The 27,730-nt window shown below is 39.5% G+C and overlaps 1 protein-coding gene across 6 annotated transcripts in view; it reads right to left on the bottom strand.

Annotated features, from left to right (window-relative positions):
• The window catches only part of LMBR1 (limb development membrane protein 1), a 161,276-nt gene that overhangs the window by 96,640 nt on the left and 36,906 nt on the right, over window positions 1-27,730 (bottom strand). For 2 of the 6 annotated variants that reach the window (XM_064575663.1, XM_045863970.3), the window contains exons 2-4: window positions 21,139-21,211; window positions 17,962-18,001; window positions 11,586-11,725 (exon numbers count right to left, since the gene is read on the bottom strand). In XM_064575663.1, the coding sequence (XP_064431733.1) occupies window positions 11,586-11,725; window positions 17,962-18,001; window positions 21,139-21,211 (253 nt within the window). Of the gene's footprint in view, window positions 1-5,808; window positions 5,986-11,585; window positions 11,726-17,961; window positions 18,002-21,138; window positions 21,212-27,730 lie in introns of those variants that run through there. The other 4 variants (XM_064575664.1, XM_064575665.1, XM_045863972.3 and 1 more) reach the window with 3 other exon arrangements.

Raw genomic sequence — 27,730 nt, 5'->3', positions numbered from 1 at the left:
CTCAGGTCATGATCCCAGGGTCCTGGGATCGAGCCCCTCATCGGGCTCCCTGCTCAGCGGGAAGCCTGCTTCCCCTCTCCCGCTCCCCCTGCTTGTGTTCCCTCTCTCGCTGTCTCTCTCTTCGTCAAATAAAATCTTAAAATATATATATATATATAAACATATATATATATATAAACGACCAAAAATAGAAACAGAAAGTAAGCTGCAAAGAAATACACCAAATTACTAACAATGTGAATGTACTAAAATTATGGATGATTTTCTTCCTACTTTTCTACATATTATTAGTTTTCTATGAGGAACAAATAAAGACCCTTAAAAAAAATGAAACATATTTAAACCTTGTTGTCAAACTCAAAATTCTCCAAATCCCTGTTAGGTAATCTCCCAACAAAATGCTGGGATTCCCGTCAGCCATGCCACTCACTCTATTTACCAGCCTCACTGACAACACAGTTCAAATCCAAGCTTTAGCCAAATCACAGACTACCACTTAGGAGGGAGCTCAAGCTTGCTCTCAAATAGTTGCCACCATGAATATAAACCCCTGAATGCTTAAAATCCACTATACTTTTATAATATGGGGGAAAACTTTATTAGTTTTTATAATTTGAAACAACTACCATTCTTAGCACAGAAGGGAACTTTTTTTTGTTATTGAACTATAAATACACATACTCCCAGAATTCATCCTTCTGATCATATATGTCTCCTTTCATGCAGGGAGACTACAAATTGTTCTCTGAAAATCAAAAGTTAAGAAATAAAACTCTGGGGGCGCCTGGGTGGCTCAGTCGTTGAGCATCTGCCTTCAGCTCAGGTCATGATCTCAGGGTCCTGGGATTGAGCCCCGCATCGGGCTCCCTGCTCCGCGGGGAGCCTGCTTCTCGCTCTCCACTCCCCCTGCTTGTGGTCCCTCTCTCACTGTGTCTCTCTCTGTCAAATAAATAAAATCTTTAAAAAAATTTAAAAAATAAAATAAATAAAAATTAAAAAAAATAAAAAAAGAGCAAGGGCGCCTGGGTGGCTCAGTCATTAAGCGTCTGCCTTCGGCTCAGGTCGTGATCCCGGGGTCCTGGGATCAAGCCCCGCATCGGGCTCCCTGCTCGGCAGGAAGCCCGCTTCTCCCTCTCCCTCTCCCCCTGCTTGTGTTCCCTCTCTCACTGTGTCTCTCTCTGTCAAATAAATAAAGAAAATCTTGAAAAAAAGAAAAAAATAAATAAAACTCTGCCTTGGGCAAAAGCTCACAAATCAGAAAAAGTATCTGCTCTGACTAACCCACACACTTAAAATGAAGATAATTATAAAAAGCTAAATAAAGAAATCTGTATCAACAGATATCAACAAGCAGCAATGTCTGCAGAACAAGTGGAGAAAATGATGAGTATGATCACAAAGATTCTGAATACCAACTCATTTAGTTTGACATGAAATTAGATGCCTACACTTTTACATACTAAACTATATATATAATATATATGAGTATATGTGTATGCTATATATGTGTGCATATAGTACATACGTGTGTGTGTATATGTATATATATAATTTAAATTTTTTTTTTATTTTCCCCCAATTGCCCCTTTTCCAGGAGACTCAACATTACTACTAATGGTTTTGACAACCACAATTGTAGAAAGGGATATAATGTGATACAGAACCTCCACTGTATTTATTTTTGCAAGAAACATTCACTTAACACAAAGAATTTGAGAGCTGATGGTCTTATCTTAACAGAATAATCATCTACACAAATAATCAGTTTTTATTCAAAGTCTAAATAATTAAATGCAAAAAATTAAGTTTATTTACCAGAGTAAGTAAATGTGAAAGTTTCAGGCCTAGCTTATGCTAATTTAATTATTAAATCTATAACACATAAGTTAAAGTTACTTTGAGAAAAACATCTAATACAGAGAAATATATCTAACATACATTCCTAAGTAGTAATTATATTCTTGACAATTAAGACTTAATAAGTTTCCAGCATTTTACAAACATACATCAGACATACATACATAAACATCCCTTAAGAATTATTCTGTAATTTTGATGAAACTTTCCTAATTTTAAATTAGAATTAATATTTATAACTTATTTATATGACTACATATTAATTTATAAAATAAAAATATTCTCTACTTCAAAAGGCTAAAATTACTTTATTACAGCTAAAATCCTTCAATATAACCCAAAAAATTCAAAAACCTTGTAGTTTGTCTAAATCAGTATCAGTGACAACCTTTCTGAAAGATGTCCTATGCCTATCCCCCAAAGATGTATCTGAACTTAAACAATGGTTATTTACTAATCCTAGAATACTTCATTTCAAACCAAACCAAACTGAATTGCCAGATCACCATAGGATGCATTAACTTCTAGCTCCATCTGCTGGAGTCACAAAATATTCCAAAATCCAACATAAAATACTATTAAGCAAATGATCTATCATTTTTTATCATATAGACCAAACACTTCATGAATTTAAAACAGAAAATTAATCAGAGTTCAGCCATATTCAATAATTTCCAAAATGACAAATCTAAGTTAAAATCAGTATTTCAGTGGAATTGAGGATCTAACGCTATTGTCAAAAAGTGAGTTATATAATAAAAAAATTCTACCAAGAAAGCAGAAGCCTTAGAGAAAGACAAGTTTGCTTCTGAACAGTAAGTACTGTGTGAACCCCAGAATTAGAACAGCTTCTGTCTATTAGAAGAAAAACAAAAATTAAAGAACAATTTTAGCAATGAGTTGTGAAACTTTTTACCTTAATATAACTTTTTTCTTGTAACAAAAAAGCAATACATGTCCATTGCAGAAATATTATACAATAGAAGCACCAAAAAAAATTTTATATCCTGTAATTAATCCTACCACCCAGAGAAAAACATGTTTTTCAACATCCTTCTCTATCAACAAATACTATTCTACATCATCATCTATAATGGCCAAAAAAGCACTCCACTGTTAGGATCTACCAAAATTCAATTAAGCAAATTTCTTACTCTGACACTTAGATTGTGTTTTATTTTTAAAATTTTTATAAAGAATACCTCCATTAATATCCAGTAACTACGGTGATGCATACTATGACAAATGACTATTAAGACCAATTAATTAGAAACTACTAGTAACATTTAACCAATAATGGTATATTAAACTTTATGAAGGACTGATTTTGATTTAATATCTATACATAAGTAGATGTTATACTTATTTTTCTTTTTTTTTTTAGTTTAATTGCTTATAATCTAGAAGTCTGATTTTTTTAATCTTCTGTGGGACTTGAAAATGGCTAAAATAAAGATGGATTTTGTATTGTTCCTTCATGATATCCACAATAGCATATTGTCTATTCCTGTTGAAAAATCAAAATAAAACACCCATACCTTGAAAAGACTAGTAAGGTTCATGGTGGTTATCTTTTAACAGACTAAATGTCAACTAGGCAATCATGTTATAAACATGTGTCTCTGTCTCTTTCATAAGTTAAGTATGGACAGCTTAGCAAAAATTGGCCCCCAGTGGGGGATACCTCAAAAAAACTGAAGAATTATTTCCTGACTTTATTTAAGGCTACAACTTAACTCCATCATTCTCCTACCTTCCAAAGACTTATTCCTGTTTATTTTTTAACTTTAATCTCACATTACATAAAATTACCATTTAAAGGGAGTAATTCAATGCATTTAGTGCATTCACAAATCATGCTACCACTACCACCATCTCACCCCAAAACATGTCTATCACCCCGAAAGGAAAACCCATTATCAGTTTTTCAATTTATGGAGCTGTAGAGTTTCATATTTTTCTGCTAAGCTTTTAACAAGATACAAAGAAAGTGAATACAATTAGATGCTTTCTTTCTGTCCATTTTTTACCCTTTTTCAATTTTAACAATAAAAGTGACAATACAAATTTTAGCTACCATTTTGTCATCTCTGCTCTCTTTGTACCACCCTATAATAACTACAGTTGCTGGCATGTCATACCCACACTAAGTGAATGATGGGACACACCTCACAACTGCCGGCTGACAAGCAAAAAAGACCCTGGGCTAAAACTGCCAATGACCAGATTACCATTCTGCCCCATTCTAGCTCCAATATCATTTTTGTATATCACATTTTTCAAGCTATTTTAATTATTTTCCCCTTGTAGACAAAGATACATCTTGCTACATGATACAGATTTAGAACTAAGGGTAATATCTTATTTATTTATGTTATTAAATTCTGGCCCACAGAGGTGAAGTGGCATTCTAACATAATCTGGTTAACATGTAACATCTCAAACCAAGTGGCCCAAATCCAGACACTATATTTAATTCAAACTAAGTATTTTTATACATCCTAAAGCATTATCAACACATATATTGGCCTAATCCATATGATTTACACACTAAAGGCACAAGTGATCAAAACCATCCACACTGACAATTTTACAGGATAAGCCATTAAATTTCTTTTCAAATTAAGTTTTTTATCAAGGTATTCCTAATGACACAATAAATAACTTTTATTCACTCAATGATGAATCCTTATTGGACAATTCCAGTGTGAAAGTACTGGAGCAGTGATCCATGGGAGATTAAGAGAATTTCAGACATATTCTGAGACCTCAAAGAATTTGGCATAAATTCACAAAGGCTTAACACAAAAAGACAAGTAATAACTCAAGAAAATCTAGTGTTACAAGATGGTAAATGACTGACAAATGAATGTGGATGATATAACTGCAATGGGGTAAAGGAAATCATCGGACTCTTCAGGGACTACTTTTGGAGACCCAAAACATCACTGTGGCCCACCAGTCACAGCAAGGGCTTATGGAGGTCAGCTGGTCAACGGAGTGTTAGCTCAGGTCTCACATGTGTCACAGTGGGTCTGCAAACCCAGTCTGCGGTCACATCCCCAGTGCCAGAATGCATAAGGAATAGACATACTTCACAGCTAACAGAACCCCTACTCTGGTCCCCTGACCTGTGCAGTAAGGGCTATTACAGTGGGAAATGCCAAGTGGAAGCCCCCAGAATTGCTTCTAACTAGGAAAACAGTAAACCAAAAGTCATGCCACATCCCTGAAGGAAATGCAGAGATTAATGCCACCATCAAGGGTTTGAAAGACGCAGAAGTAGTGACTCCCACATCCCCAAAACAGACAGACCTTAGGACAATGACAGTGGATTACCGTAAACCTCACTAGGTGGTGACTCCCACTGTAGCTGCTGTTCCAGATGTGGTTTCACTGCTTAAGTAAATTAACACATACCGTGGCACCTGGAGTGTGACTCCTGATGTGACAGAGGCCTCTGTCTCCATCTCTGTCCATAAGACCCACTGGAAGTTTACTTTCAGCTGCAAGGCCAGCAAAGCACCCTCACTGTCTTACCTCAGGGCCACTCCAACTCTTCAGCCCTGTTACAATTGAATCTGCAGGAATCTTGATTGCCCTTCCCTTCCACCAAATGTCACAGTGGCCCATTCTCATGATGACACTGTGCTGACTGGATCTAGTGAGCGAGAAGTAGCAAGTACTCTAGACTTATTGGTAAGACATTTTCATGTCAGAGGGTGGAGAATAAATCCAAGAATAATTCAGGGGCCTTCTATGTCAGTGAAATTTCTAGGGGTCTAGTGGTATGCGGACGTGGGGGATCTCTGTTCTCAGGTGAAGGACTAGTTGTTGAATCTGGCTCTTCCTACAACCAAGAAAGGCACGAAGTCCACGGGCTTCTTGGGATTTAGAAGGTAACATATGCCCCCTATTCCTCCTTTGGGTGTGTTACTGCAGCTCACTTACCGAGTGACGCCCAGAGCTGCCCGGTTTACAGTGGGGTCCAGAACAAAAGAAGGTTCTGCAACGAGTACAGGCCGCTGTGCCAGCTGCTCTGCTATGTAGGCCACGTGATCCGCAAACCCAGCGATGCCCGAAGTGCCCACGGCAGGCAGGAATGCTGCGTAGAGCCTCTGGCAGGCACTACAAAGGGATCACAGCGCAGGCCCTTAGGACTTTAGAGCAAAGCCCTACAGCACGACAGCCCCTCTGGGACACACCTGAAGGACAGCCCTGCACAGATAAGCATTCTCTTTTAAGTAACACATCTTGGCCTGTTACTGGGCCTTAAAAGAGACTGAACACTTGGGGCGCCTGGGCGGCTCAGTCGGTTAAGCGGCTGCCTTCGGCTCAGGTCATGATCCCAGCCTCCTGGGATCGAGCCCCACATCAGGCTCCCTGCTCAGCAGAGAGCCTGCTTCTCCCTTTCCCTCTGCCTACTTGTGCTCTCTGTCAAATAAATAAATTTTTTAAAAAATCTAAAAAAAAAAGAGACTGAACACTTGACCATGAGCCACCAAGTTACCATGTGAATGGAGCTGCCCATCATGAACAGGGTGTTTGTTATCTGACCCACCGAGCCATAACATCAGACATGCAACAGCAACACTCCATCATCAAACGGAAGTGGTATACATAAGATCAGGCCCAAGCAGGCCCTGAAGGTACAAGTAAGTTACATGAACAAGTGGCCCAAATGCCCATGGTCTCCACTCCTGCTCTACTACTTCTCTTCCCCAACTTGCACGTAGGGCCTCATAGGGAGTTCCCTACAATCTGCTGACAGAGCGAAGAAAAGACTCAGGCCTGGTTTACAGATGGTTCTGCACACCACCACCCAGAGTGGACAGCTGCAGCACTAGAGCCCTCTGAGACAGCAGTGAAGGGAAATCCTCCCAATGCCCCTGGCTGTTCACTTTGCCTGGGAGGAGAAATGACCAGACATGTAATTATAAATTCACGGGTTGTGTCCAGTGATTTGGCTAGAAGGTCAGGAAGAAACATGATTAGAAAACTGGTAACAAGGAAATTTGGGGCAGAGGTAGTACAGATAGTACTCTCTGAATGGGAAAAAAAAATGCAAAGATATTCATGTCCCATGTGACTGCTCATCAAAAGGGGACCCTGGCAAAGGAGGAGTTTAATAATCAAGTGGACAGGACTACCTGTTCCGCAGATACCACAGTCAGCCTCTTTCCCCGCCACTCGTCATGATCCAATGGGCTCATACGCAAAGTGGCCATGATGGCAGGGTAGAGATTATGCACGGGCTCAGCAAGGTGCATGCCTACTCATCAGACTCACCTGGCTATGGCTACCACCTGCATGCCTAATCGCCAGCAGCAAAAACCAACACTGAGACCTCAATATGGCACCACTCCCAGGGGAGATTAGCTAGCTACCTGGTGGTGGGTTCACTGAAATGGGCCACTCCCATCATGGAGAGGGCAGCATTTTGTCCTTATTGGAACAGACACTTACTCTGGGTACAGATTTGCCTTGAACGCAAAGCTGCTGCCAAAACTATTATCTGTGGACTTTCAGAATGCCTTGCCCACCATCATCACAGCAGCGCTCCTGATCTAGGAAATACCTCATAGCAGAAGAACAACAATGGGCCCATGCCCTCGGAATTCACTGGTCATGCATGCTTCCCACGATCCTGAAGCAGCTGGTTTGATAGAATGGTGGAATGTCCTTCTGAAGACTCAGTTACGGTGCCAGCTAGCTGGCAATACCTCGCAGGGCTGAAGAAAGGTACTCTAGGAGGTCGTATTCCCCCTGAATCTGTATTCAATATATGGTGGTATTTCTCCCATAGCCGGGGTTCACAGGTAGAATCAAGGAGTAGAATCGGGAGTGGTAGCACTCACTATTATCCATCCTGACCCACTAGCAAACTTTCTGTCTCCTGTTCCTATAACCTTAGGAACCAGTGCTGCTAGACTAGAGTTCCAGCTCCAAAGGGAGGAACGTTTCCACCACGAGACACAACGATTCCACTGAAATGGAAGTTCAGACTGCTGTCCAGCACTTTGCAGTCCTCATGCCTCTCAATCAACCAGCAAGGAAGGGAGTTCTGACCACGAAGGGGAACCTGGACGCCTCCTCCAAATTGGAAGTGAGGAAGAGCATGTCTAGAACACAGAACATGCCTCAGGGCATGTCTTAGTATTACCATAATTTGGCCCCATTAATGATTTTTTAAAAGCTAAGAAGCAAGTATGTCTAAGGTTGACAAATCTTCAACCCCAAGACAATCTAAGGGACTAATAATAAGCACTACCTCGAATGTCATCGATAAGGTTAAAGAAAGCTATGAATTTAGAAGAGAAAGATGAATTTAAAGATTTATGAAATTCACTACATGCAGCAAAGGATACAGACCTACCAAAGATTTAGCAGAAACAAAGCCAGGGGTCATAAAACCCTCAAGGAAAATTTCCAGGGCTTACATCCCAGGCCTCCTGAAACCTATTCCTAAGAGTACATTTAGAAGCAGTGACATCATTTAGAAGGTTCTTCCTCTAGTTCCCCAACTTTCAGATGATGTGCTTTATTGGAGTTCAAAATTATTGTCTATCACATATTCATTCAACAGGTTTATTAGGCAATCACTATGTGGGAATCACTGTTCTAAGCCCTAATTTATAAACAAAATATTTGAGTTTACACACCTTACATTATAATGAGAAAGACTACCAATAAAACAAATATATTTACTTCCAGAGTTAAGGCCTCCAAATATATGGCATGTCATGTGTTAGTAGCTCTTACTTAACAGGCCATAAACAGAATAAAAGAAATAGCCTTGATTTAGAGTATGTGAAGGTCACTAAGTATAGCATGCAATTTCTACTCAGTAAAACTGGAAACAAAGTCCAGTTCACCTGTCATACTGGTTAGCCCAGCTTGAGACCACCTGCTCTGCTGGTAAGAACACCTGGAGCCCAATCCTGCAAAATGTATATGCTATAGTACCTATCGCTTTACAGGAAGCTAGGGCCAAGGGGAACCATGCCAAACAGTCTTCCTCAAACATTTTAGACAATACATGTAAAAACCATTTTCTAAATTATATATTATCCAAGTATTTTTTAATAACAAATAACATGTCATCTAAAAATAACTCACCAAAACAGTCATAGCCATTACTTTCCAGGTTGTCTCCTGCCTTTCATAATAACAGCTAACTTTTCAGTAGAGGATTTATTTTTTGTATCAATTTCAGTTTGCTTATTCAGTTTTTTTCAATTGCTAAGCAAAAAAAATGGAGTAATTTCTTTTTATTCAGTTAATAATTAGTCCTAATTTTACTGAATTCATTTGGTCTTCAGAGCATCATGACTCCATTTGTTTCTACTTTCAAGCATGACAGAAACCACAAAGGCCAGATTCAAATATATGATTAAACTAAAATGTTAAAATTTTTCATGTCAAAAAACAGTTTAAGCAGTATTAAAGGACAAATGGGAGGAAAATGTTTTCAATTAACCTCTGATAGACAACTAATTACTTAAAAAAAAAACACTGCAAGTGTAAAAAGGAATGAAATCTTGCCATTTGCAACAACATGGATGGAGTGAGAGTATAATGCAGGAGAAATAAGTCAGTCAAAGAAAGACAAATACCCTATGATTTCCCTCATATGTGGAATTTAAGAAACAAAACAAACGAGCAAACAGACAAAAGAGAGAGGGGCAAGCCAGGAAACAGACTCTTCACTGTAGAGAACAAACTGATGGTTACCAGAGGGGAGGGAGTGGTTGGGGGATGAATGAAATAGGTGATGGGGATTAAGGAGAGCACTTGTGATGAGCACCGGGTGGTGTATGGAGTGTTGAATGACTGCACTGTACACCTGAAACTAATATTACACTGCATGTTAACTAACAGGAATTAAAAATTTAATTAAAAAAAAAAAGGAGGGGGAAACACTGTAAAAATGGGCAAAGGAAACATAGGTAGGCAATTTACTAAAAAATAACTATGAATGACCTCTGAGTATGTTTTGTAAATGTCTATCCTTACTAGTAATTAAAGAAATGTACATTTAAGAGGGGAGATGCTTCATGTTTCTGAACTGGAACTTTTTTTTTTTTTTAAGATTTTATTGCGGGGGTGGGGTGGCGGGCAGAGAGAGAGAATCCAAGTAGACTGCACTGAGCACGGAACCCGATGCAGGACTCAATCTCATGACCCTGAGCAGAAACCAAGAGTTGGACACTTAACTGACTGTGCCACCCAAGCACTCCTTGAATTGGCAGGTTTTAAGTACCACCCACAGTTGACGAAGATGCATTCTGGGAAGAGGATGCCCTCAGCAAAAGTGAAACCACTAGTGGAATTCACACAGCTTTTCGGAATCAGGAAACATCTTCTCTAAACTTTTAAAGTGTGCTTACCTGGAAAGTGAATTGCAGAAATTTATCCTAAGGACAAATATTTGTAAAGATGTACACTGGAACTTTTTTAGTTAAAAAAAAAATTGGGAACAATCCATGCTTATAACAACAGCTCCAGGCACTACTATAAATTGCACAGAAAAGTAGTTAATGGCATGGAAACCTCCCATTTATATGTTGATTTAGGAAAACATAAATCATCAGTGAGTCCCTGAAGGTTTCCATCTGGTTATGCGTTCACAGGAAGACACCTTACTGAAGATTACACGGTATTCACAATAGCTCTGTGGGTTGTAGGATTGTGGGTAACATTAATTTTCTTCACCATATATTGTTTTCCAAATATTCTACAGCAAACGTAGTATTTCTTTAAACACAAAGGAGAAAAAAGGTAGCTGTCTGTATAAATTCCAGATGAATTAAAAAGAGTTATGCACACAAAAAAATCATCTTTAGAAAATGAGGGGGAAAAAGAGAGTATTTGTCACATATCAGGAAGGGAAAGGATCTTCTAAACACAAAACAATTAGAGAAACCAAAGGAAGAAAAAAGACTGGACACTGGACAATATACAAATGTTAAAAATTCTGTCAATAAAAAAGCAAATAAAGTTAAAAAGAAAAATAACTAGAACATATTTTTAAAAATGTAATAAAAAGCTGATGTGTTTTCCATATAAAGATACCACAATTCAAAAAGAATAAAAGGGGGAAGGACAATGGAACATATAAAAAAGATCTATGTATTAGATCTTGTAATATATTTCATAAATTAAAATTAAAATGTCGTACACCTCACTAAAAATTTCTAGAAAATGGCAGAGTCAAGATTGGAATGCAGGTCTAACTGGCCTCCAAAGCAATATACCATGTTGCCCACAGTAAGTAAGTCACTTTTTTAACCACATTAATTCTAAAGTTTGTACTTGACAGAAGAGTTTTTTTCCCCTTCAATTATACATTCTTAAATAACAAAAGTAACAGAAAATAAATTAAGTAGAAAACTATGGCTAGTATTTTTAGGTCTTAAATGGAGGCTGAGTTCTTTTGACATATCCAGATAAACCAAAATTCTCTTGCTAAATATTTAAATGAGAACCTATTTATCAAAATCATTAAGTATAAAGACTGCTTCTTGATTAAGTAAAACAGAAAAGCCTTTCACAACTAAGAATAGGAATAGTAAGTAAAATCTGGTTTTCTGATTTTATGAAGGACTCATGGTTTATTGGAGGAAGATGCAAATTATGAAGGAAATTAAGAAAAGGCAAATCTAAAAATACAGTGCAGTAAAAAACAAAAACATTCACTGTGATTATATTGAGCAGTATATACTAACCATGAATCAGGGAGCCATTTAGCCATTGAATATAGTAGTTTTGAGGAAAAGAAAGCAGGATTTCATTGCTGATTATTGAAAAGGGTAAAAGCAAAACAGCCCCAGCTGAAACTGCCAGAGTGAACGTGCTCAAAAACAACCTGGAAGAGAAGAGATCATTGTCACCAGCAATTGGAAAAAGCAAGGAATACGGTAGGAATTCAAAAAGGATAAAAACTCTTAAATCTTTTAATCCAAAAAAGTTACATAAGATTTTCATTAAATATGTGCAGTTGGGAGACAAATGATATATATATGATACTAGAAGTTCAATTAGGTATACTCTAAAACTCCTCACTCTGTGAAAAAGGTCATTAACTTGAACAAGCAGGTCCTAGAAGAATCACATACAGAAGACAGAGTACTTTGCACATTTTACAAAGAATAAGCCATAGTCTCTTTCCTCTTTTAAATTTAAATATTTATTTCACAATTGCATTTAATTAACTACTTTGGCAAATACATCCTAACAGCAATGCAAAAACTGATTCAGGTGAAAAAAACAAAAAAAAAAACTTGTGAAAACAGTATGAAAAAGAAATCAATTCAAAATGGTTATTTCAAGAGAAAAAAAAACTTAACAAAGCCATTGCTCAGCTACCTCTTAAAACAGGTAAAGGCAAAATAAATTATACTAGGAAACAGTAGAGAACTATTAAACAATATTCTACTATTAAACAGTATTTAAAACACTATTTTGTCATTTTTAAAAATAAGATATTGCTAATAAATACTGATACAGAGAAATGTCTAAGATAAATTAAGTTAAAAAAACTGAAAAGGCACGGACAATAAATAGAAAACATGCTCCCCCCTCCAAAAAAAAATGCATTTATACACACAGGAAAATAGAGGTACACACACACACAAAAAAAAAACCTAGCATAATATATAACAAACCCACAGGAGAGTGGAATTCTAAGGGGCTTTCACTTTCTCAGTTATATATGTCTGCAATGTTTAAAATTTTGTATCTAATTTTTTAAAAGATTTTTTTAAGACTAAAAAGGCAAAGGAAAAGAAAACCTCACCAACATTAGAGATGGAATCTTAATTTAATATCCATCCCATTAAAGTCAATATGGGAAGAATGTGAAAATAAATGTAACACATAAGAAAGAAAAAAAAAAACAACACAATAAACACTTGAAATACACATCCACTAGAGTAACTTTGAGACCAATGCCATCTTGTGGCAACCAACAGAAATGTTTTCCTACTTAAAAGCCAAAACAACCATGAAACCTCTGTTCAGTAAATCATTGATAATGCTTAAATGTAGACCATATCATACATACCAAAAATACCAAATCAGACACAGAAGAAGGCTTAGAAGCTGTTTTGCTGAGCGGGCACGTTTCCTGGGAAAAGCACTAGGAAAAATGTCCACCCAGGTCCACCGCCAACTCTGGCAACTACCGGCCAGTGGCCTGAAGCGTGCTTCTCTGTTCTGTCCTTGCAAGTCAAGTGAGGAAGTTATCCCAATCACTACCACTGCTTCCTTCCAATGCTAAAAATAGGATCAAATCCACAAGTTCACCATTCCAGGTCCTGCACAGCTATTCCAGTATGTGTGTTAGGCTCCTCTTGCCACGACAGACTCCCACATACAGTGTGATGTACCCAGCCTTCTTGTACACCAAACCTCAATGCGTTTCATGGCTCTGTGCTCTGGGGCACAGTCAGCTCTGTCCCTAGGGTCCCTTTATGTCATTTGCCCTGTGAAGCAGCCTCAGCACCACTCTCCACACTCCTCTCAAGAGTCAATCCCTCTCCTCTCAGCTCACATGACACTGACCACATAACCAGCAGGAAGACCAACCAGAGTTTCCACATCAAAAACCGGGACCTGTAATCTGACAAAAAACTAAGCTTATGAGGGCAAATAGGTAAAGTATTTGAAATCATGAATGATCCAGAAAAGCCTAACTATAATGCCAACTCTCAACAAACACTTGCAGAATCTACTGCATTGCAGGTACTGTGACTGGGCTCTGGATATAGACAGGTCGCTGCCACCCTCTCACCCTGCCTGTGAGCACCGAGGACGAGAGCTACTCGGAAAAGGTCAATGCAGTGCAGGTCAATGCTGGCAAGGGGTCCCTAAGGTAAGGCCAGGTCGAAAAAGAGCAGTAGTGGTCATAGCTTACAGACCTATTGAAGTGCCCCTCAGATTAAAGTACCGTTTCACAAACGTCACCTTCTGAAATGGAGCAGATTCTGAGGACAGAACCCACAGGACTTCCTGGGGGTGGGGGCAGAGAGGGCTCAAGGCTGACTCTGAGTTTTTAGCCTGAGAATGGGAATGGTAGAGCTGGTATCGCCTGTGATGGAGAAGGCCGCAGCTGGAGCAGGCCGGCGGGGAAATATGGAACTCAGCTTTGGCCCAGCCTCGTCTGTCATGTCCACGAGCATCACAGAGGCAATGCTTCACACTTCTCTCTGCAGGCTACTAGGTGGCCTAGAACTTCTGTCTGCCCCATTGCTGGTTACGTTCTGACTGACCACTGGGCAGGATGGTGTTTGCCAGGTCTCTCTGACTCTAACATCACTCTTTTCCACTTTTAATTAGTATTTTGTGGGAAGCTAAGTTTGAAACTAGGAAAAATACCCTGTTCCTTGCCAAAAAGTTTATTCATTTACTGATTCCTATCAGTATGGACTCAAGATTATTCTATTTTATTCTGTGTAGGATCCATTACAATCACTCTCTGGACACTCAGACTGTCCCTGATTGATGTGAAAGCCCTTGAAGGCTTCTGGGTCTTTTAGACTTGCACCCCATCGTTCTTGGAGCACTTCCTTGTATTCTGGCAGTACCGTATGTACAACATGAGCCTGGAACTTCCCCTCTCCTACCCCTGCAGTCAGTTTCTCCCCCAAGGAGCCCTGGTTCCTATTAGTGGAAAGTTGTATTTAGAAGCACAGGTCTAGTGCTAAATATACTCCCTGCTCCCGGGATGTCATGCTCCCAATGGACAGGCAAGGAATGCAAGTATGCACTATGCATACATGTACATATACACACTTACATGCACCCACCTTTACATCTAGATCTGGTGCAATAACTCTGTATTGAAAACCATGAGTCCACACTGATAGTTCACTTGCAAGTCCAACTGCAATGCAACAACCCTGTTCATTTTCATTTTTCTCCCTTTCCCCTAACTGCAAAATGGCTCCCATCACCTTTAATGGACCAATCTCCTGGAAATGATCTGACATCCCACCCTATGCAGAGGCGCCCTCCTGCTCAGGTGACTCCCCATTCTGGACTGTCCTACCTCCCTCCCCACTGACCTCTGATACCTATGCCAGGCCATCCCTCTGGGGACACCCTCCTCAGCCTACTTGGGCTCTGTCATCCTGCCTGGATGCCCTCCCCAACCTGTGACTCCCTGTAACAGAGCACCCCTGAACACATGCGGGTGCCCCTCATCACCCCTCAAGCTGACACTCCACCAAGGAGGGAAAATTCCCTCCCTGCTCTTGGACCCTGAGAGCCCACACCAGGTCACCCCCGGGCTCTGACACCTCATGCCAGGCCTACCTCCTGCAATGGAGACTCTCCTCTCACCTGCAAGGGCTCCCAAAAGCATTCCATTTTTATATCAATAACTTAAATCCAAATCAAATCAACTACCTAGCCAACAGTAGCTCTCATAAAATGTAGTTTTTGGTTGCAAAGTTAATTTGGGGGCACAAGCAGATACAAACAGAGAAAAGAAAAAAGGAGCAAAAGAGAAAGCAAACGTGGGTCTAACGGGAGGTGAGAACAGCCAAGGAACAGGCTTTCCATTTTGACATGGGTGCTAAGCCAGCTGTGGAGATCCTTGTTTCAAGTAGCCAGGTAGTGCTGCCAATCATTACACTTAAGAACTTATCTGAGCTCTTCCTCTTTTTTCTCCTTGTTCAGCAGGACTCTCCTTCTATTTCCTCCTCTTCGGTGGAGGGGGCAAGGCAAGGAAAGATGGTGGAGAGAAGGGAGGCAACCCCAAATTCCCACGTACTGTACACCAGCACCAATCCTGGATTATTTTGCAGATGTGATTTAATCCACAAAACAGCACGACAGAGTAAGTGGCAGCTCTCCTTCACATACGGAGAAAACAAATCTTTGTTTCTCAAGCTCTTCTGATCTCAAGTTAATCTTGAGTTTGGAATTTGAACCCAGATCTACCTTCCTCTTCCATTCTCACTCATTCTATCACACAAGGGGGAAAAAAGGCAGTGAAAGCCAAAGGGATCACTGGGGGAGTGGGGAGGGAACAGACTAGCCCTGATTCTCTCAGGTGCCCTCCCCCCACCTCCCTGCTCCCTCTCCTGTCTTTATTGTAAGTATACCCATCTGCCTGCAGGAGAGGGATGTCAACTCCAGTCACATGATGCAGGAACCACCTGCCAGGATAACCCAAAGGCCTCAGACCCGCCGCAACAGTGACGGCAGCAGAACTGATGAAAGCAGAAGGGGAGGTCAGGGCTCCTGAGCCTCCTCACAAGGAAACAAGGCACAGCCACCGTTTCATAGAATACACTGCAAGGTAAAGTCTAAGTGATGTGTTCTGGCCTGTTGTGCAAACACCACCACTTTCGAGTTCCAGAACATTTCATCACCCCAAAATAAAACCTTGTATTCATTAAGCAGTTGCTCCCCATTCTGCCCTCTCCTCAGTCCCTGGTAACCATCAATATGACATTGATTGATGGATTTACCTATTCTGGATATTTCTCATAAATGGAATCATACACTACATGGCCTTTCATGTCTGGCTTCTTTCACTTAGCATGATGTTTTCAAGGTTCCTACATGTTGTAGTATGTGTCAGTACCTCATCCCTTTTTATGGCTGAGTAATATCCCAGGGTACGTGAGAGTATCCGTGAATGGGTGCATAAGTGCAGACAGCCTTTCCCCCTTTCCCACACCTCCACCCCACCCCAGGCAAAAGATGAATAATCTGATACTAATCGTGAAGAAACAAATCCAAATAACTGGCCTGTAATCTTCAGAAGTATCAAGGTTAGGGAAGTCAAGAAAATACTGAAGAAGGGTTTCAGTCTGAAGGCAACTAAAGGGACATGACAACTACGAGCAGTGTGTGATTCTGAATGGGATCTTTTTTGCAACAAAGGACATGAATGGGACAACTGGTAAATCTGAATGGGGCAGGAGTGGTACAGCATCAGTTTCATTATCTTGATGTTTATATGGTAGATACACAGGAGAATGTACTGTTTATAGGCATTATATACAAAAGTATCCTGAGGAAATGGAGAACCAGGTCAGCAACTTCTCAAACAGTTCTGGGGCAAAAACGCTCTTTTTTGTTATATTTCTGACTTTTCTCTAAATTCAGGACTATGCCAAAAATTTTTCAAGAATCAAAATAAAAGAATCCTGGAATAAGAATCTCTCCAATGTAGTTATATCTGTATGATTTCAAATTTTAGCCAAGCAAAATCTGATAGAAAGAAACTCACTGCTTCCCATCCATTTGATACCTCAAAAAAAAAAAAAAATTAAAGGGTACATCAATCATATATCAGCATATATAAGCAGAAAGAGAGCTATCGGGAACCTAAAGAACCATCTGAGTCCGTCTCCCTGCTCACAGCAGGTAGATGTTCAATTAACTAGAAGAGACGTCTGTTCCCTATTCCAAGAGTGTCAGTCTTCTCAGCAGACCATTAAACAGCCAAGAGTTTTCTTTCTTATGGCCCAGCAACTTTCCCAACCATAGCCCCCTTCCTGGTTAAAACCTCTGAAGGTAAAATTGTCAGCTCCTCAAACAAGCAAATTTTAAGAGGAGACAATCAATCCTCATTTTTCCATGTACAGTTGATCCTTGAACAATATGGCTTAGAAATGCACAGGTCCACATATAAGTGAATTTTTTTTAATAAATATAGTACAGTAATATAAATGTATTTTCTCTCCCTTGTGATTTTCTTAATAGCGTTTTCTTTCCTCTAGCTACTTTATTGTGAGAATACAGTATATAATACATATAACATATAAAATATGTGTTAATCAACTGTTTATGTTATCAGTAAGACTTCCAGTCAATAGTAGGCTATTAGTAGTTAAGTTTTGGATAAGTCAAAAATTATACACAATTTCCAACTGCACAGGGCCAGCGTTCCTAACCCCCACGGTGTTCAAGAGTCAACTGGGTGTTTGTTTGTATGTGTTTCTAAGGATAGGGTTAATATCAATAAAAGCATTGTAATACTTCAGGCGAATTTTTTCCACATTTATGCCCAAAGGTGCGAATTAAATTTGAAGAATTTATGACATCAAAATTAGAAACAGAACAAATGAATTTTAAAATACATACGAAATCCTGTTGACTATGGCATCTTCGTCTTCTTGTTCATCTGTAAAAATGGTTAAGGTATTAATTTTTTTATCTTCAATAAAATGTTTCATTAATTTATTAGAAAATATAAAAAAAATAGAAACTTAAGTAGTTATTTTGAAAAGAATTGATTTTCAAAACGCACTGTATTTATTTCAACACGGATAGAAATTTAAATCTCATTAAATCAGTAAGATAGAATGTAGTTAGATAAGAGTGTTGTGATGAACCAAAATCCTGATTAAGAAAACTACCATATGTAAATTGAAATTTTCCAAATATTTATTGCTCAAGAAAATAAAACTTAGTAGAACCGTAGGACCACTATCAAGTTTATTGTTATACAAGTAAAATTATAATTGCTAATGAATGAAATTTTTTAGTTGACAGTATCCAACAAAAATCTTTACTATAAAATTAGAAGTCAGAATCTTAAAACTCATGTAGTTTTCTATGATTTGAGTTTGTCATTATTAATGGTAGTAAGGAAGATTCTCTTCGACCAGTCTAAACCATTTAGATACCACTGCCTCAATACTTCATAATTATTGTTCAAGTTACAGACTGGAAAGTATCAAGTTCTGTATCTCTTACAAGTAGCAGATGCCCTCTGCCCCAATGCTCGCTCACCCCCTCTACCTCTCCCTCATGGCTGCTAGCCTTCTCTCTGTCCTCCCACATAAATTTACCAGCTAAAGAAAGTCTGACCCAATTACAAGAATATTGCACAACACCCCCTGGACCCTCCTTCTCCTCAATACCTAACTGGGGTTGTCCTCAAAGGCTCTCTTCTCTAAGTCTCTGTAATTATGAGTGTCCACCTGCTTCCGTGTCAATGGTGTATTTGAGCCATTCTCTTACTCCAATCTCCATTCTTAATTATGGGCTGCCCAAAATAGCTTTACAGCCAAAAGGACCATAAAATAAGTCACAATTAATTTTTATACTGTTGTACACACCCCCAATTAATCATCCACTACTGAAGAATGTTTTAATAGCTTCATATAAATTTCAATTCTTCTCCCTACACTCTACTAAGTCCAGGGTATTCATCACCTCTCCCTGCCATTACTTTAAAAATCATCTGATAGGGGTGCCCAGGTGGCTCAGTCAGTTGAGTATCCAGGTCTTGATTTCCACTGGGGTCATGTCTCAGGATCATGGATCAGGCCCTGCATCAGGCTCCGGGCTGACTGAAGGGGTCAGGGGAGTCTGCTTGGGGCTGTCTCTCCTCCTCTGTCTCTGCCCCCCACCCCTGTTCACTCTCTCTCAAAATAAATAAATACTTAAAAATCATCTAATAAATCTCCAATTTTCCTGCTCCTCATCCCCTAATTTCCCCAAAAATGATGCATTTATATTCATTAATTCTCCCCCCCTTCTATGTCCATAATCATTAAAACCTGATGCCAAAACAACTTTAAAAATAGCTAAGATACTGTGTTGAATCTGCAGGTCTTCAAATTTTTGAGAGATTATAGATTCTAAGAAGTATTTTAGTGTAATCATAGAGCCAAACTAAAACACTAGAGAGCAAGCATGTACTAACTGCTTTGAAAAGTCTAACAAGTTTAAATATTATAACATAAAGAGTCCCTATATATGGAATCCTTAAGTATTCATATGGTACCTACTATTAGCCCAGCATCACAGGTAGAAAATCCTGTGATTTATAGAAAATAGCTGAGATTTAACAGAAGGCAGTAAGGCAACTGTTTAGGTCCTTACAAAACCCTGGCACAAAAATCTGTGAATGAATTAGCACAAAGTTCATTTTTAAAAAAAGAATAGGGGATGGGACGCGTGGGTGGCTCAGTCAGATAAGAATGTGCCTTCGGCTCAGGTCATGATCCCAGGGTTCTGGGATCAAGTCTCACATCAGGCTCCCTGCTCGGTGGGGAGCCTGCTTCTCCCTCTGCCTGCCGCTCCCCCTGCTTGTACTCACCCTCTCTCCCTCTCTCTACAAATAAATAAAATCTTAAAAAAAAAAAAGAACAGGTGCCTGGGTGGCTCAGTTAAGCGTCTGCCTTCAGCTCAGGTCATGATCTCAGGGTCCTGGGATCAAGCCCCACACCAGGCTCCCTGCTCTGCTTGTCCCCCTCCCTCTCCCTCTGCTCCTCCCCCTGCTCATGCACATGCACATTCACTGCCTCTCTCTCTCAAAAATATAAAATCTTTAAAAATAATAATAATAATGCTGGAGTGGTGGGGGGTGGGAGGGATGGGGTGGCTGGGTGATAGACACTGGAGAGGCTATGTGCTATGGTGAGAGCTGTGAATTGTGTAAGACTGTTGAATTACAGACCTGTACCTCTGAAACAAATAATACATTGTATGTTAAAAAAAAAAAAAAAGAAGAAGATCGTAGGAAGGGAAAAATGAAGGGGGGGATTCAGAGGGGGAGACGAACCATGAGAGACTATGGACTCTGAGAAACAAACTGAGGGTTCTAGAGGGGAGGGGGTGGGGGGTGGGTTAGCCTGGTGATGGGTATTAAGGAGGGCACATACTGCATGGAGCACTGGGTGTCATATGCAAACAATGAATCATGGAACACTACATCAAAAACTAATGATGTAATGTATGGTGATTAACATAACATAATAATAAAAAATATATGAATAAAAAATAAAAATAATTTTTAAAAATAAAAAAAGAACAAAGATTTAGTGGTCCCTCTGGTAGACAGGATATATATGAAATAATAAAAATACTAATATACAATTGAATCCTAAACTGATACTAAATGGTATCATGGAGACTCTAAATTCTGTATTACTTTAGAGAAAGAAAAGAGTCTAGTAGTCAGAGAAAAGATGGGATGGGGCATGCATGTTCAAACTCAGAGCCAGTCACAAGAACCCATATATCCTTATAAACTCTAGAATTTCCCAGACACTGAGCAGTCCCACACTATTCTTGGTTGGACGTAAGAACAGTAGTAAACAAGGGCTCAGGTCTGAGAGAATGACGACCCTGCAAGCAGTCAGATTCCCTGAAGGTTACTGTTTACTCTTAGTACCAGGCTATTGTGTCCTTCAATCATGGCCATACTGAATATATAAACTACCATACTGACAGGCACAGTATATAGCCCATATACCACAGACCAGCTGGCATGATGATCTAAGTTTTAACTACAATGTTTCTACTTGCCTGATTTTCTCTTGTATCTTGTGATGATGAAGTAGGAAACAATGTAGAGAATGGCAAAAAGAAGGAAACATATCTGGAAAAAAAAATTAACAGTTCATTTACATTTGTGGCATATTTTTTTAATAAATTATAGAAGATACATCTTTGGTATTTATATGCAAGAAGGATTCGATCTATTAAAAAAGTAAAAAATTTTAGATATTTTGCTAATATATAAAGTTTTGATAAAATACTAACTTATATGAATAACTCAAATAGCCCAGTGTTTAATATCATTGCAGAAAAAAAAGCCCAGTGAAGATCCTTCTTTTCATAACTTAACCAAATTGTTTTCAAAATCATATGGTAGTGTAAAGAGCAAGACCAACACCAACAATTCTGAAAACTAAAGTCAATGAGACGCTACTATCCCTTCCAAATATCAAACACACTATAAAGCTTCAATAACATTTAAAGAGTGTGATGGCACCAAAACTTGACAGATAAATGAAACATCTATTACACAAAATTTATATAATTTGGTTCTACATACAGGAAACATCACAAATCAATATGGGGGGAATAATCATTCAATAAATATACCACATACCAAAATAAACAGCAGTTGAATGAGAAACTTTTTAAATATTAAATTCAAATTAAATTCCATTTAATTTTATGGGGATGATAGGTAAAAGAGGATGGGTCAAAGAACAGGAGATCTCATTATAGTCAAAGACCAAGTGTGCAGAAATAAAGTCTTACTAGAGCTATGAATCAGGGTAAAAATAGTTTGAAGACTCTCAAATGAAACAATTCAAAGTGATGATAGTCTAGGGAGCACCCCTATGCATAGATTTCTGAAGAAGGATTGTTGGCCACATGACTAAAAATGACCTTAGATCTAGGTGTGAACAGCCACTGTAAAATGTCATCTAGGAAATGACAAACTGAGAATGGAGAGGAAGACCATGAGCCTCGTATTCTTCCAATACAAGTGGAGTGGGAAAGTGACAACGGACAATGATGACAGTGACCAAAAAGGAGCCAAGAGTCAAAAGCATCAAATTGGCCTACTGCTGGGAGCCCACAAGAACTCCAGATGGATAAGAGAATGTTAGCACCATCACTACTTCCTCCCAAAATCCTATGAGTAGGGAAAATGGGTCAAAAAGGAAACCAGTTATTGGTGAAGAAATGTAAACAGAGGGGGTCTCTTAAGAAGATGTTAAGTGTCGGGGGAGACTGTTTATAATGGAATGGTGAAGTCTGAGTAGGGCTGCAAGAGCACTAGAAACAAGGGTAACTGGGCAGAAACTCTATGACTTACAAGTTTAAAGTCAGAGGGATCGAATGACCAAGGGAATTAATATTTATTACAGAAGCTAATTGAAATTCAATTCATTCAACAATTTACTTGTCATGAGCTTACTGTACACCAGGCACTCTTTTCAGAACTGAGAACACAGCAGTGAACAAAACAAAGCTCCCACCCTCACTGAGCTTACACTCCACTAAGAAAACAGCCAATCAATAAACAGACAACGGGGCAAATGACAATTGGTGCAGGATTAGGGGAACAGGGAGTGCGAGCAGAGGCGAGGGGGCACGCTTCACTAATAAGGTGACATCTGAGGAAGGACTTGTGGGAGAAGAGAGCGCAAGACATGCAGAAATCTGGAGGGAAGGTACTCAAGGCATAGAGAACAGTCACACCAAAGGTCTGAGACAGGAAAAGCTCTGGTGTGTTCAAACAGCAAGAGAAGTAAGAGATGAGGTCATACGGGAGTTTGTACTAAGTGTCAGTTCTCAAAAACAGTGAAGAGTTGGTTTTTACCCTGAGTGAGGCAGGAATCCACGCAATGGGACTTTGAGCAGAGGGTGACAGGATCTGACAGAGGGCAAAAGGCTCACTCTAGGTACAATGTGGAAAGTAACTTAGAAGGGACAGGTCTGAAGCAGAGAGACCAGTTGGGAGTGCCCTGCAATCATCCAGAAGACAGGTCACTTAGACCTGTGTAGTAGAAATATCAAAAATTATTAAGTTCTGGGTATGTTTTGAAAACAGACTTGACAGGGCTTGCAGGCATAAGGCTTGGCCTAAGAAATTGGAAAGAGAGAGTGGCCATTTCCTGAGTCAGGAAAGATTATGAGTAAAGTTATTTTGTGCTGGAAATAAAAAGTACAGTTTACACTGCTGAATGTGAAATACTTATTATTCACTCAGGTGGAGAGGGTGGATGAGCTGTTGGATATAAAAATCTGTACAGTCCAAGGAAAGGAGCCTGGCTAGAATTTTTTTTTAAGGTGAGGAGCAGGGAGGACATAAGCAGAGAGATAGCTAAAGCCCTGAGACCAGATGAGATTTCCAACGCAGGGAGTGAGTACAGCCAGAGAAGTCTGAGAACCAAGCCCTGAAGCTCTCAAATATTTAGAAGTCAACTTGACAGAAGGAACCAGGAAGAGCTAACTGAGAAGCAGCAGTCAGCAGGTAGGAGGCAAACAGACTGTGATGTCCCAAAAGTCAAATGAAGAAAGTTCATGTAGGAAAAGGGAATTATCAGCCGTGTCAAATGCTGCTGACAGGCCAAGTAAGATGAGCACTGAGAATTGACAACTGAATTTAGCAACATGGAGGTCATTGGTGACCTTGACCAGAGCTGTTTTTCTGAAGCGGTGAACGTAAAACCCTGACTGAAGTAAATTAAGACAGAAGAAGAACTGAAAATAAAATGTACATAGACAGTTCTTTCCAGTAATTTTATGGTAAAGGGAAGCAAAAGAAATGTGATGGGAACTATGAAGAGGGCTTTTTTTTTTTTTAAGATGAGAAAAGTTACACATAGTTGCAATAATAATCAGGTAGAGAGAAAAATTATTGATGCAAGAAAGAAAAAGGAGAAGTGCTAAAGCAATGTGTTCAAGGTGAGGAGCTAGAAATAAGTGTATCCCTAGTCAGAAGGAGGAGGAGCAGAAGAGGACAGAATATTCAAGTTCCACTGCAGCTAGGTAAGCAGATGTGTGGTAAAAGCACAAAAACATTCCCTTTAGATGGTTTCTATTTTCTTAGTAAAATAGAAGCCAAGTTCCTCAAATAAGAGTTACACATGGAGACAGAATTCACACAGGAGGAGGATACCGTAAATGGAGTAGAGAATATGAGGGGTCTACAGCCATACCACCCTGAACGCGCCCGATCTCGTCTGATCTCGGAAGCTAAGCAGGGTCGGGCCTGGTTAGTACTTGGATGGGAGAATATGAGGGAATCGTGAGAGCCACAGCAAGATGAAATGGACTTCACAGCTGCAGGCAAGCCCAAGCTGAACCTCCGAGCCAGGCAGGAGGCCCACTACTGCTCTACAACACGACGGCCTAGCTCTTAGGTGCTGGGGAAGCTGCAGGTAAACCAAGCAGAGGTTTGAGGATTCTAACAACTACCCTATTCTCTCCTCCCCTGTACAGCCTACACTTGCAGACTTGTGCTGGGTACCACTCACTCACTCCTCCAATCACAGATCTGACTTCATGTCCACTGACCAACTCCAAGTGCTCTGGCAGTGGTCAGTCAAGACCTAGCAGCCGAATTCCACTCTCACAATTTCACCTGATCTCTGAGCAGCCCCTCCTATTTCAGCAATCATCCTCCTTCTCTGATTATTCACCCAGTTTCCATCACTAGCTTCCCTTTTCCTCCCAGCCTTTAAACATTATTCTTCTAAAACAAACAAAACAAAACACACCACACTATTACTCTTCTCTACGATTTCAGGGCTGAGCCAGAAATCTATTCTCAATCCATAAACTCTTCACAGGTAACCTAATCTGCTCCCAGGGTTTTAACCATCAACCCCAGAAATCCCTGGACAACAGTGTGAAAACCACTGGATTAGGGTATTAGCAAAAGTAAGTAAAGGGTGCCTGGGTGGCTCAGTCGGTTGGGTGTTTCCCTTCGGCTCAGGTTGCAATCCCCTGGGATTGAGCCCTGCGTCAGGCTCCCTGCTCATAAGGGAGTCTGCTTCTCCCTCTCCCTCTGTCCCACCCGCCCCCTTGCTTGTGCTCGCTCTCTCGTGCTCTCTCTCTAAAACATAAATAAAATCTTTAAAAAAAAAAAAAGTGAATGAAATGAATGGCCATAAATCCTAAGTAGATTGGGTGGGGGGGGAAGAAACCAAGTACAGAGTGATGGATAAGTGGAGATGTCTATCAGCTGAGGCTCCCAGTAGAACTGCAGGAGACCAAGGAACGTGGAAGAAGAAAAGGTTATGATTAAAGAATGTTTACAGATTTTTAAACTTAGTATTTGAAGTTAGAGAACAAAAGTGTCAGGAATTCCAGAAAGTTCATGCAGAAGCAGAAGATGAGAAGGCATGAGAGGTAATGAAAAAAAGGAAATTAAGAAACCAAAATGCATGGCATAAAATGAAAAGACTAATGGAAAGCGATTCATTTAAGAATGGAAATAAAGCTAACAATTACAAAAACAAATATAAGTATTACTAATTTAAATATAAAAGCCACCTATTAGGAAAATAAAAATACAACTATAACGGATTGGAAAACTCACAGAATGGGTTAGACTATTTTTCTAGTTCCAAAAGTGAGACTAGGAGCAAATGCTCCTCCCCTAAATGAGTGCATCTTCAACAGAAAGCAACCCAGAGATGAGTGAAATGAAAGCAAGCTGTCATGATGCCTCTTATTGTCCCTATATCTGGTGGGCACAGAAGGAAATTCCTAACCAAAGAAGGAGAAAGGCAGGGCACCTGGGTGGCTTAGTTGGTTACGCACCTGCCTTTGGCTCATGTCATGATCCCAGGGTCCTGGGATCTAGCCCCGCATGGGGCTCCCTGCTCAGCGGGGAGTCAGCTTCTCCCTCTCCCTCTGCCGCTCCCCCTGCTTGTGCTCTCTCTCTCTCTCTCTAATAAATAAATAAAATCTTTAAAAAAAAAAAAAGGAGAAAGTCATTACAGCTCCTCACCATTAACAGTGAGTAAGATACAGCTGATAAAAAGGGAGAGGAACAGGCTCTCATAGTTCTCTAAGAAGACTGAGCTTTCCCTCCTGGTCAGGAAGGAAGAGCAAGGTTACTGAAACTCGCAAGCAGAAACAATACCAGTTGCATATCCAGAACGGTTAATACCTATTCTTCTCAAACTATTCCAAAAAGATAGAAGATGCAGAAAAGCTTCCAAATTCATCTTATAAGACCAGCATTACCCTGATACCAAAACCAGACAAAAACACTGGGGGGGGGGGAGGGGGGAACAAGCTGATATCTCTGCTGAACACTGAGGCAAAAACTCTTCAACAAAATACTAGCAAACCCAATCCAACAATACATGAAAAAAATCATTCACCACAATCAAGTGGAATTTATTCCAGGGATTCAAACATAGTTCAATATTCACAAACCAATCAATGTGATACATCATACTAACAAGAGGCAGGATAAAAACCATATGATCATTTCGTAGATGCAGAAAAAGCAACTGACAACATCCATTCATGATAAAAACACTCAACAAAGTGAGTTTAGAGGGAATATACCTCAACATAATAAAGGTCATATATGAAAAATCTATAGTTAACATCATACTCAATGACGTAAAACTGAAAGCTTTTTCTCTATGATCAGGAACAAGGCAAGGATGTTCACTCTCACCACTTTTATTCAACAAAGTACTAGAAGTCCTAGCTGCAGCAATCAGGCAAGAAAAAGAAATAAAAGGCATAGATTGCTGAGGAAGTGGGGTGCCTGGGTGGCTCACTCAATTAAGTGTCCGGCTCTTGATCTCAGATCAGGTCTTGATCTCAGGGTCATGAGTTCAAGCCCCACATTGGACTCCATGCTAGGCATGGAGCCTACATTAAAAAAAAGAAAAATTGCTAAGGAAGAAGTAAAACTATTACTCTTCGCAGATGACATGACACAATATATAGAAACCACTAAAGACTCCACCAACAAACTATTAGAACGGATACTGAAGTTGCAGGATACAAAGGTAATATTCAGAAAACTGTTGCATTTCTATACACTGGTAACAAAGTAGCAGAAAGAGAAATGAAAGTAACAATCCCATTTACAATTGTACCAAAAATAATAAAATACCTAGGAATAAACTTATCAAAGAGGTAAAAGACCCATATTCTGAAAACTATAAGACATTCATGAAATAAAGATGACACAAACAAATGGAAAGATACACCATGCTCATGGACTGGAAGAATATTATTAAAATGTTCATACTAAAGCTATCTACAGATGCACTGCAATCCCTACCAAAATACCAATAGCATTTTTCCCAGAACTAGAACAAATAATCTTAAAACTTGTACGGAACACAAAAGACCTTGAATAACCAAAGCAATCTTGAGAAAGAAGAACAAAACTGGAGGTATCACAATCCCAGATTTAAAAATATACTACAAAGCTAAAGTAATCAAAACAGTATGGTACTGGCACAAAAACAAGAAACACAGGTCAATGGAACAGGATAGAGAGACCAGAAATAAACCCATATCTATATGGTTAATTAATCTACAACAAAGGAGGCAAGAATATACAATGGGGAAAAGACAGTCTTCTCAATAAATGGTGCTGGGAAAACTGGAC

Source organism: Mirounga angustirostris, unplaced genomic scaffold (genome assembly GCF_029215605.1).
Source record: "Mirounga angustirostris isolate CCGP_5_RB_7025 unplaced genomic scaffold, mMirAng1.0.hap1 SCAF_12, whole genome shotgun sequence".
NCBI classification, from domain to species: Eukaryota; Metazoa; Chordata; class Mammalia; order Carnivora; family Phocidae; genus Mirounga; species Mirounga angustirostris.
The sequence above is the reverse complement of the archived record's forward strand: the minus strand, read 5'-3'. Positions and strand labels throughout refer to the sequence as shown.